Source organism: Phaethon aethereus, assembly GCF_964289735.1.
Source record: "Phaethon aethereus genome assembly, chromosome: Z".
In the NCBI taxonomy this organism is placed as follows: Eukaryota; Metazoa; Chordata; class Aves; order Phaethontiformes; family Phaethontidae; genus Phaethon; species Phaethon aethereus.
Genome location: NC_138577.1, coordinates 39,695,806 through 39,708,111, shown reverse-complemented (window position 1 = coordinate 39,708,111; position 12,306 = coordinate 39,695,806). Strand labels below are relative to the sequence as shown.

The 12,306-nt window shown below is 38.5% G+C and overlaps 1 protein-coding gene across 1 annotated transcript in view; it reads left to right on the top strand.

Annotated features, from left to right (window-relative positions):
- MLLT3 (MLLT3 super elongation complex subunit) overlaps positions 1-5,395 on the top strand; it is a gene marked incomplete at both ends in the record, with an annotated part of 132,010 nt that extends 126,615 nt beyond the window's left edge. The window contains one exon of the mRNA XM_082013300.1: positions 5,264-5,395. Within this exon, the coding sequence (XP_081869426.1) occupies positions 5,264-5,395 (132 nt within the window). The remainder of the gene's footprint in view (positions 1-5,263) is intronic.
- Positions 5,396-12,306: the final 6,911 nt, after the last annotated feature.

Here is a 12,306-nt window from a genome sequence, read left to right as displayed (position 1 = left end):
CTTGTGCATTTTAAACTAAAGATAGACTTTTTCTTTTCTCATGAGTGTATTTGTCAGATCAGAGAAAGCATTCATTCATTGACCTTCGCCTCACAACTCACATGAAGAGTAAAATTTTAATGCTGTAGTCCGTGACTTCTCATAGCATAATGTTTAATTAGTTATATTATAAAAGTCAGGTTGATGTAGAATCAGTGTTGCCTTGTTTCCTGGGGGACTGTTCTTGCAGGTTGTTTCCCTTGGTTTGGAGCGTGTGCAGGCTGTCGATACAGCCCCAGTGAAAGCTGGATTTATGGCCGAACTGTGTAGGCTAGGACAGTGGTGCAGTTCTCTACCGATAGCTGGTAAGTGCCTAACGAGCTACAGAGCTCCACCAGAATTCAGTGGAAGAGCCAAGTTACTTACCAGTTGTCTGTTTGCTAGTCTGCACTAGCAAATGGTCTATGCTGTTATAAAACAAATCATTATTGTTTTGTTTCAAAGCCTTTAATCCGATTAATCACAGAATCATTAAGGTTGGAAAGGACCTTATTCTGCAATTCATTAGTTCATATGATTTTATCAGTTTACAGAAGTATGTTCATAATATGGAATGGATAATTTGCAGAGAATCAGTGCTGCTCTGCAAATAAACTGTTCTTACTGCTTTGCAGCTATGTAATTAATGTAAAATTCTTCCAGTGAACACAGAAAGAAAAAGTGTAAAGAGCTGAGAAGGTCTTGAGGAATGAATGTGAGTCTTCTAGATCAAGAAATACAAGTGTATAGCGACTATAGGAAGTACAAAGGTCAGGAGAGCAAGGGCTAAAACTGTGGAAAGGGATGGTGGTTACTACATGAGAAGGAGGATTGAGTGCAAAAATACACAACAGAAAGCTGCAAGACTTTTAAAGGCAGTGGCGGGTGTTGAAGCGGAATGGTGGTGGAGTTGTGTGTCACTGAGTAGTGGTTGTCATCCCTTCAGTTTATGTCAGGGCAGGTAATAATCTCTTCCACATGTCAAAGTCTGCTACCCACAGGCTTTCAGGGCATTTTTAGAGAAGGGATTTGCAAGAGAAGAATGAAGGCATTGATCATTCAAAAGCACTGGCTGTTGAAACTTACGCTGAGGGATGTGAAAAGGAGAGGACAGGTTTGCCGTCTCCGTTGTTACCAAGTCCATAGGCATGACAGCAAACAGGAATGCAGCCAAGTTGGAAATGAGAAAAAATCTGAGAATGTGGCTCTTTCCCAAGAGAGACATTTCTCTTTGAGATGCTTTGTTAAAGGAAGCTGAAACAAATCCGCAAAAAAGAGGGAGGAGGCAGGAGAGTTGTGATACTGAACTGCAAGTGCCTGGATATGTAGCTACATAATCCTGATGTAAAATGATACTTATGTAAGAACTGCCCAACAGGGAGAAGGCTGGTGAAAAAGGACATTTGACCAAGAAATTAGTCCTGTGAGAATCACCTGAGCAATTTTTATGTGAATATTGGACCATGGCTAGACAAAGTGGTCTGAAATTACATTTTAAAAAGAAATCTCTCTCCCACCTCTTTCACTATAAAGAAAGGGTTTGGGATTTACAGTGATGAGGTGCTTTTTTGAAAAAAAACCCAAATCAAACCCAACACTCTGGTTTTGCATGAAATAGTAGGGATTACTGAGTGCAATCAGATGTTAATGCTTCATGTCCCATATATTCAAATTTGGCTGGCTAAAGCTGTGTTCTCACATCTGAGTTTTCAGTGCAGATGATGTTAGCATGACCCCATGACAATGGGGATCAACAGGATTTCTGGTAAGACTTTGCATTGTATTTTGAAGCATCAGAAGTCATATCTTCAGCTGGTGAAAAATCTCCTTAAAGCCAGTGCACTAGGCAGCACAGGCGTAAGGAAGAAATTGACAGTATGCAGAACTGCTGAAAATAACATTGCTCATGTCTACAAGGTGCTTAACTTCAGATGGCAACTATCTGCTGAGAATTTTCTGTGAGGGGCAGCTTGCAGGTCTGGAAACTATCACGTGGCCTAAGACCCTTCATAAATTGAAAAATGACTATGTCATTAGTTGCAGTTTGGCTTCCTTAAACACACGTGCTCATTTGCTTCTTTAAAGGCAGATAAATAGCTGTACTATGATGGATGATGATGAAACTGAGGTGGAGAGACATTATGTAAACAGAGATGTACATTACAGCAGAAAAGCAAAGCTTACTACAGCAGGAACAAATGGGATATTTTTGTTCTTTGCAGCCGGAGCTCTCAGAATAAAACATTTTAATGCTGTATTTTTAATATTATAACTGTCAGACTTCCTAGCAACTAATCTTGGCCTTTTATTCTTTTTAAAGTATTTCTGAATAGCATACGGATGTTTATGCTAATACTGTAAGTCATTAATTCTTCATTGACTGGGATACAGGCAGGTATTTTTCATTGAGCTGCCTGGGTTTATCTTGATACATTTTTGTACACCCATTAAAACTTTTGGGGTTCGTTTCAGTCTGATTTATCAGGTGTCGTGACATAGTGACTATATTTCCCAGTGAGGGCTGGGTGAGGGAAATTTTTAAAATGTTTATACTTCCTTTGGCCAAGGGCTTAAAAGCCCAAAGCAGAGCCTGATCAATAAAAAGCCTTATCATTTTTTTTAAATATACAGTGCTGTTTAAAAATACATGTGTTAACACTTCCATGTAATCTTTGTTTCTAAAATCGGGTATATTGCTATGGGGGTTATGAGGGGTGGTAGTCTTCATCATTAACGCAAGTAAGCGTTAAACAGAATTGTTCAGGGTAGCTACACCTTCCTGGCCTCAGCTTCTGTAAAATTCTTGTGCAGACATTTATTTGTCACACATTGGATATTCAGAGACCAAACCTGAGATTAGATTCCTGATTTTACAAAAGGAGGCGGGATTGACTCCTAAGCTTCTCCCTTAGAGGAGGCTCAAAAGAGTGCCACATATAAGAATGACAAATAACACATATCAAAGTTGCTTTCTAGTAACAATCCGTTTTGTCCCATTTGATTTTTTTTCTCTCAGGTTAATTGCAGAACAGTAAGAGGAGGAAAAAATGATACAAGAATCTCTGAATCAACAAACAGACAAAGCTGACAATTTCAGATTAAAAATTTGCATATGGAAAAAACTAAAGCCAAGAGGCACAGATTTAAATGAAGTGTTAATAAAAGCAGTGTTGTTCTAAGTACTTTCATAATTTTGGACAGCTGCAAACCAAATTAAACAGATTTTACTTTTTTTCCAACCTGGAAAATGGGAGGTGATTGGAATGGGGGATATCTACTGTAACAGGCATTTCCCTCTTATTATTTTCTCTTGTTTCCATTCTGTTTAATCCACCCTGGGCTGTGTCACTGCATGCCTGACAATACACATGAAGTTACTCCATTTAACATCAACATAGTCTTTTCTTCTGTGGTCTGAGGAGAAAAAGCATCTGCTAATATAATGAAATGGGGAGGAGAAAATCATAAAAGATTTAGTTTAAATTCACTGTTCTTTTTCAAGTTGGTGTATTCCTACCCAATTGGTCATTTTAAGGTGTGCTCTGTGAGCCATGTGTGTATACATCTGTATCTCCTTCAGCTGTGGAAAAGGAGTTACAGACAGAGTTAATAAAGCGCAAACAAGCAAGGAATATTGAGCAGTAGCATCTCAGTGGAGGTACATGTGGAAGCCCTAGAACTAAATGGGTTTCAAATTGAAAGGTGCAAACAGGACATTGAGCCTAGCCTGAGTGCTGCAGGAGGGATGGTTGGAAAGACTGAGCAGAAGAGCAATGTTCTGTCAGTCCATGACACTACCCAGAGGCTCACTTCAAGGCAGGGGGGTGCTTACTTGCGCTGTCTGTCTTTTGGATGGAAACAGTGCGTGAGAGATCCGTAGCCATAGTGTCTTGGCACGGTGTTAGCTCTATCTGATGAATAATGCTTTGGCTTTCCAAGATGCTGAATGGATTTTTTAGGTAGGTGCACATCCTATAACGTAGCATATCTGGAGTTACTTGTTACAGCAATTCAGTGTTTTGAGTATGACTACTCTTTAAAAATGTAGAGCACAATTCAGGGACTAAAAATGTCAAAACTGCACAAGTTAGATATGATCTGTTGATTTCACAGAATCATAGAATGGTTGAGGTTGGAAGAGACCTCCTGAGGTCATTTGGTCTTACCCCTGCTGCTCAAGCAGGGACATGTAGAGTGAGTTGCTCAGGACCATGTCAGATGGCTTTTGAATATCTCCAAGAGTGGAGACCCCACAGCTCCCTGGGCAACCTGTGCCAGCTCTCAGCCACCCTCACAGGAAAAAAGTGTTTCCTGATCAGAGAGAACCTCCTGTGTTTGAGTTGGTACCCATTGCCTCTTGTCCTGTCACTGGGCACCACTGAAAAGAGCCTGGCTCCGTCTTTTTTACACCCTCCCTTCTGGTATTTGTACACGTTGATAAGATCTTCCCTGAGCCTTCCCTTCTCCAGGGTGAAGAGTCACAGTTCTCAGCCTTTCCTCATAGGAGAGACGTTTTAGTCCCTATTCTTCTCAAGAACTCCTAACAGTTCCTCTGTTTCCTGTTTGAATGAAAGCTATGATATAGATTAGTCACCAGAAAACATGATCTTACGCCATTGGTAGGAGTCTTTCATGGTTGTTTTGGTTTTAAAAAAAATTTATTTAAGTCTGTTACTCAACAAATAACTGCTAGTATGTGAACTAACAGTTGATGTGAGAGCTCTTAAATACATTTTTTTCTTTGCTATGGACTAGATTTCATAGGGATTTATTTCTTTCCTTTGCTTGCAGAAAGGCTTATGCCAATTTTTTTCTAAAGTAACCTGCTTAGCAGCTATGAACACAGTGAATGTTCCAGACATCTGCCTGGGGTTTTTTTATTTATTTGGGTGTTGGTGGGTGGGGATTGCTTTTTTTTTTTGGAGACTGACTTAGAAAACATGCAGATTTTCTTCTAACATTTGAAAAATGTAGTCATAATGGTAATGTTTGCTGGAACAGCAGATGAGTAGGCTGGCATTATGGGTGGTGATTATCTAAAAGAAAAATCAACGGAGGTGCTGTAGCCTGGACCATGGTTCGTGTCAGAACGGAAGTGAGTGATAAGAATAATGGTCTAACTTGCAAGTATTGGGGCAATTGGTCTTGTTTTATGCCTTTCATATGACACTTAGTGGCATGTTAATACATCAGTGGGCATGTAAAACTGCTGAAATTCTCAGCTGCATCTTTTCTTTCCTTTCAGGTAGTAAATCTTATAGAAGAAACTGGACACTTTCATATCACAAATACAACCTTTGACTTTGATCTTTGCTCACTGGACAAAACCACAGTCCGTAAACTACAGAGTTATCTGGAAACATCTGGAACCTCCTGAGATTCTGGCTGCGTCAGAAACTGTTCTTTAAATGAAACATTCAGAATGATGCAACCAAAATGGAGGGGGAAAACAAAACAAACCTCTTCAGCTTTATTTTTCCTTAAAGCCAGTCATCATCTCTTAAAAAGGGAGAAGAAAAGTGACAAGACTCAGAGGACCGCTCTTCTCAAGAAGAAAATGCTCTGGACGAGTTTGCCTGGATAGCCTTGAAAAAACAAACACAAAAAAGCAAACAAAAATACTTGGTCTTAATGAATGTGTATGGTATCATGTATCTCTCTCTGTGGTGTTCCAGTCCACAAGATGAATGCATGTTCAACACACTGCCTTATTACATAACTGATCTATTTATTATTGCATACATGTATCCTGAATGACACTACCACATGTTGCAAGTAGTGGGATCCCATGCGTGCTCTTTTGATGCAGTACTATCACAAGCCTAGTAATCTTACTCATGTTAAAACGCCACTTCTTGCTATCTTTCTCGAGTCACATAAAACACTACAGTCTTGTTTCCACTTCTGCAGTTCCAAGAAACAAGACACAAAGTTAGGGAACAAACAGTGGTCCTGTATTTTGTTTCTCATCTGCCATAGTGGGTTGGCCCACAGCAGGTTGGACTGCAGGTCCTTGGTTCTATCCATTTATTGATCTTGACCATGGTAGAAAATGCACCAAACAGGACCATATGACTTGCTGTCTAGCCTTAGCGAATAAACCAGTAGGACTTTCAACAAAAAATGTTACGTATACTGTCCTGAATCCAGCATCTTTTGCAGTCTACATTCTTGTGTCTGTTTTAATGTTATAAAATTAAATATATATAAGAGTGAAGATGTTCTGCAGGATCATCATAAAAGAAGAAATACTGGTCCTGTCTTCTAAGGAAATGTTGTAGAAAATTCTTAATTTGGAGCTATTTATTACTATGAGTTTAAACACTCTCTGCTGCCAGTGTGTGACTCACTTTTACCATAAAACTGTTTGCATAACATTTTTGTTTGTTCATATAGTGTATGGTCTGCTTTGTTTTGAGGTTTTGTTTCTCGTTTTGTTGGGTTTGTTACACCTACTAAATTAAAACTGTTTGAAAAAAAAGTTGTTATACAGTTACATGTTGGAATAAATACATATGTGATATATCGTGTATGTGTGTGTGTATATGCACGTATACGCACACCTGTATATACATATACACACACACATGCATATATGCTTTCTACACTTTCCAGGTTTTGGTATCTGTTCTATAACCTGCTTATGTTTCCAGAAGGATTTCTTGTCTGTAAAAATGAGTACTCTTTCATACCATCCATTGTTCTTTAAAATCAGAATTCTTGTTTATGCATGATCAAATGAGAGAATGTGTACTCAGTTTCACATCAAAGCTCCCTGACCTCATATTGTTGATAGTTTCTTGATTAAATCATCACTCCTCTATTAGAAGCTCAAATCCATCAATGAAAAGAAAAAGGAATTTAAAGAATACTTCTGGATGCAAAGGTTTATTCAGGTTTACCAGCCTTAAAAAAATGTATCTTGTTTCTCGACAGGCCAGTATGTCATGTGTATGCTTATATGCCACGTGTAGTCTGTATGTGTAGAACTCAACAGTAGTTATCTGTATGACTGTTTCATGCGCACAGTTTGTGCAGCACTGTAAAACTAAGATCCTATTGGGGTTATTTCTTATACAGATGGTAAATCTTCATACTGTTTCTTTAAGTCCAAAGAAAATTTTACACTTTACTCTTTTTGAGAGGGCGGGATATGGATTGGGTTGGGGGACTTTTTTCTTGTTTAAAATGTTGTTTGACCATGCTCTGTGGGAAGTCCTCGGGCTTCCCAAGAATAAGTGTACTTTTTCAGTAATGTTATGACTCTTATTGACGATTGGCATGAAGCATACTTGAAGCATTATGTTGTTATTTTAAGTCCATGTCTTAATGTGCAATTGGGGAGGCGGGGGGATGAATGGGAGTGTAATTTTGAAGTTACTTTTGACATAAGGCAGTGGTGGTGGGGAGGAGGAAGGGATGCATGTGAAGGGGATAAACTTCAATTTTTATTGATTATTTTTTATGAAAATGTTTGGAAATCTAAAAGCAACCTTAAAAATATTTGGTCTGCTAGTGTGTGTTCAACTTCCTATCTTTTAGTTATACCACATACCTATGGAATTTTGTCCATTTTGACTTCTCTAAGTTTTGTGGTAAAAAATCATTGAATTTCAGGAGGGGAAATAGCCCCTGATACTTCTAGTATGAATATTGCACTGTTTTGTTAGAAATGATGAAATGAACCATTTTACCCTTAAAATACCAGATAAGCTTTATTATACACTGAAAATAGGGGTGAAACAAGAAGAAAACAGCACATAGAAGAATAGGCATAAAAGGGAGATGACAACAATTACAGTATCCAAGTTCATGCTGAATTTCATGCAAATTGTGGATCATCCTTAAATTCTTAAATTTTCTAATTCAATGGGAGAGGGAAGAAAATAGACTGCAGTTTGTGTGTGTGTGCGTGTTGACTTTTTCACAAAATTCTGATAGAATGAGAGTTACTAAGTGTTGATCTACATTTAAAAAAATAGCTATTTTCATCTGAATTTGTATGCAGAAACAAAATAAACCCTTGTTCACTTAATTTCAGACATTCATATTTCTCTTAAAGAAAAAATAAGATGATACTCTTCCAAGTCTTTAAGCACTGATCTTTGTGATGGATTAAAGTGTTTTGGCAATAAATGTTTTGGAGTTTTACTTAATGTCAAGGTGTTTAAAAGAAAGTTGTATGTGAGAATTTGGATTAATTAATTGAGGTGACCAGATAGAAGTTAGCAGTAAGTTGCAGTATCTAAAAAATAATTTTCAGCCTAAGTGAGTCACTGTTAGTAGAACAGTAGTTGTATCCAATAATAAGGACAGTTTTCATCTTGCCACTAACTTTTCACCTCAGAAAGTGGATGTCCAGTTGGCTAGACAAGTTTTAATATCTTTTTAGATGTTTGAATCCACTGAGAGACTTTAAAAATTTTTCAATATCATCTAGATTTGAAGGCCATCTTAGTCAATGATAAAAAGAAAGAAAAAGAAGGGAGGAGGGGCATACACTGATCTGAGGAGAGTCTTTCAAGGTAAAGCAAAACCCATGCTCAGTCTTTAGCCATTGGATTGTAAGAAATGGTTGATCATTTCTGTCTTTCATTTCATTGGTTGGGTGTGTTTAGGTTAAGTCTGTGCTTTCAATTTCAGAAGCAGACTCCACACAGTGCAGTGCATTTGGAGAGCCCAGTATATTTCTATTAAAGTTTCTTTTAGTCTGGGAGAAGAAAATTACAAGTTCTTAGCTTTTGCCTGACCTTGTCCATCTTTCCCATTCTCTCAGTGAAATAAAGTATGTTCACAAATCTGGTTTGGGTCCTTGGTCCTTACTTGGTAAGTATCATCTTGTTTTCTTAGAAGCTATGCTAGTGTTTTGGGGTCTCTTGAACAACCTATTGATTTTAAGCCCAGTTACTTACTTTGCAAAATTAATGGGAAAGCTGTAGAATGCTCTGAAGAGAAAACAGCCAAGTTCAGTTGTTGTATGCACTATCTTACTGCAGCTACTGCTGTGATGGTAGAATGTTTGATTTGCTTCATACTGTCTTTGTTCATACACATCATATCCCATCTTTTACTCCTTGTAGTTTAAGAGCAAACAGTGTATCTTTCTGGAAACTCTTGTCTATAAAGGGACATGTTATTTTTGTGTTTGCTCCTTGGGCCATTGATAGGCACACTTTGCTGTAGTGCAATGCATGAAATTGAGACTTACAGTGAAGATTTTGTCAGACTTTCAGCCATAGCTCGAGCTAGCAGGAACTGCAAAAATAAAGTGACGGACACGTTACAGAGTTTAGCAAGTGCAAGGTGCATGCTTTTATGAGCCTCAGTAGTTTTCTTAATTGTTAAGCACTATACAGTAGAATGTGGTGTACACCAGGAAGCTATTTTGTATACTGTACCAAGAAGCTTTACTGTTGGGCATAAAAGGCTTACGAACAGATGATGGGGACCAAAACTCGCATATTTGCAGTGCTTTTGTGTGTGCTTGGGAGTTAATCAGTGCATTAACACAGCTAAGCCAATGACATTTACAAGGCTGGTTCTGTGTTTGAGTGAGCAGACAAATTAACATCAAAGCACAATCACATAAGGGCTTTGCGTTTACTTGAGCAGCAAGACATGCCACTGTGACTGGACAGGAAAGAGAGGTGTTACCACAGTGAGAACAATACCCTTTGGGGGGCAGGAACTGGAGGGAAAAAAAAAAAAAGGCAATCCCTTAGTTGCTGACTCTGATTCCTTATGTTAACATAGAGAATACAGTTTGCTGGTCAGCAGTTCTGTCTGCTGTAAGATAGGGTGGCAGCTTTGTTTGCTCACTACTGTAGTAATTGTGTTGTTGCTGAGTTGGTGAGGGAGAGGTGTGTTGCAGCATCACACAAAACCATAAGCTGTCTTATGGTTTGAGATGCTAATTTCTGTTTAACATTTGTTTGACCATTGCATCTTATTGATATTCCATGTTTTACTTCAGCCAGATGGATTCTACTGCAAAGTGATAAACTTGCATTTTTTCATTCTTTCCAGTCTGGAAATTTGAGCAAAGTCAAATGTAGGTCTGTGAATACAGCAGAAGATGTGTTTTTATCATCATTCAGACTGGAAGTAACCCGTTCCTGAACGTTACATCAAATGGGTCATGCGTTTTCTGATGTTCAGAGAACTGATGCTATAAAGCTGGAATTCCCATTAGTAAATGTTACTCTTCTCATCACAGTGAGGAATAAATGATTACCTTTTATTATTGCTGACAAGGAGACAGAATTCAAGGTCTGGGTCCTGTTTAGGAAATAGCAGGTTTGTGAAGCTGTCAGTTACATCTTTTTAGTAAGACCTAGAAATAAAGCCTATCTCTTTAGGGGAGGAAAAGTAGGGGAGGAAAAGTCCGCTAAAAATATTTTCACTCTGATAATGGTGGTTTTTTTCCAACAGTTATATTCCCCTTTCAAAGGCATCCTTAAGACCGGTAGAGAGTCTACATACAAACCATTAAGAAATCAAAGGTATTGAAAAGACAAAACAAGTAAGTTGTATTAAAAACCTGGCTGCACAAGTAATAAGGTCGTAATGCTGATACTGCTTTCAGTGCAGGGCAGACATTCGTAGCACATGTGGTTTGTGTATCCACGGCTGAGTGGGTGGTCTAGAAAATGGTGCGAAATGCCGCAGGAGGGCTTAGTTTTTGAGCAGTGCAGAGGAGACATTCAGGATAGGCTCAGCCAGCACCACCCAGGCTATCCGGATAAAGCAGTTTTCTTTCGACTTTCATGAGCAGCTAAATTTTCACGTCGTGTATTCATCTAAATATTTGAATTCTTTTTTGTAACTGTATTATCCCCACCCAGAAGTTTCATGCTTGACAGGGACCTGGTTAGGTTTGGGGTGGCGTGATTTTGATGTGGTGGTTACTTTCTTTGGGCAATGCATGAGAAGGTAGAAGTGGAATGTGGTAGCGACTTCTTTTTTACTACTATTTTTATTTTCCACTTCTGTCTAACCAGATATAAGCATCTGAAATGTTTTCCCACAAAAATTCTCTTACATGTGGGAAGAAATTAATATTGCTTTCATTAGTTTCACTTTCTGTTAGCACAGTGTATAATAAGAGGATAAATTAAGATGAAGCTTCTGTGAAAGTGTACGCATCTAAGATCTGTTAGACCACTGCCTAGCAATGTTGTTATTGTAGAAATGTGAGAATAAGACTATCTCAACCTGTGTAGCAAGTGAAGCAAGTGATTAAGGTACTTACTTAGTTTTTGACTGTCTCTTGCCTAAGCTCCCTTGGACATCTGCATAGCACCTAGGTAAAAAATTAATTATTCTGAGTGGCGGCTGGGATTTTTCTGTGCTGAACAGCCTTGTTTCTTTGTGTTATCATAGGTATCAGCAGTGGGTGGCTAGAACAGGCACTTGCAGAATTCTGCAGTGCCTTGCTTTAACTTGAATTATGTTCAGGATTAGCCATGATGTTGGTTGGTCAGATGATTTTTTTAAAATCCTTTACTCTTTTGCGGTTACAGATTAATTACTTTTTTTGAGAGTTGCTCTCTCTCCATCTGTGCAATGTCTTCCTTTCTTCCTTGTTCACATTCTTAAAATAGTTAACAATTAAACATCAGGACTCAAGCTCTTCCCGTGACGATGTGATGCATTAGACATCTGCTGAACCTTTGATGGCCTAAATCAGCACTGGATCTACAGTTTGTTCTTAAGAAGGAGCTGAAGCAAGGAAAGCAAGACTGATTCTGTTTCACAAAATTGTTGCGGTTGGAAGGGGCCTTGAGAGGTCATCTGGTCCAACCCTGCACGTTCCACTGAGCTTTTGCCAGACCCTTTGGGAGGCTTTTGGTATTGAGCCTTTCTCATGCACTGAGTATCCAAGTAAACTAAGTACTGCTTCAAGCATCCAGGCACAGTCTTACAAACTTTATGTCACTGTTCCTTTAAGAATAGACTTTTCTAATTTTTGGATGAGTTTTCTCCAAGGACCAAAGCTGGTATAGATCTCCCTCTATTAACAGTAAATGGAAGTGATTTTAAAGGAGACTTTTCAACAATTTATATATACTGCCTTACAGTCCAAATGCACTTGATTGGCTGATTGGCGGTGGGTTTTATACTAATGGTAATGTTTCTTCTTAGATAATTATTAATGTACATACTGTATCATAGAATCATAGATTGGTTTGGGTTGGAAGGAACCTCTAAAGATTACCTAGTCCAAACACCCTGCCACAGGCAGAGACATCTTTCACTAGCTCAGGTTGCTTAAAGCCCCGTCCAACC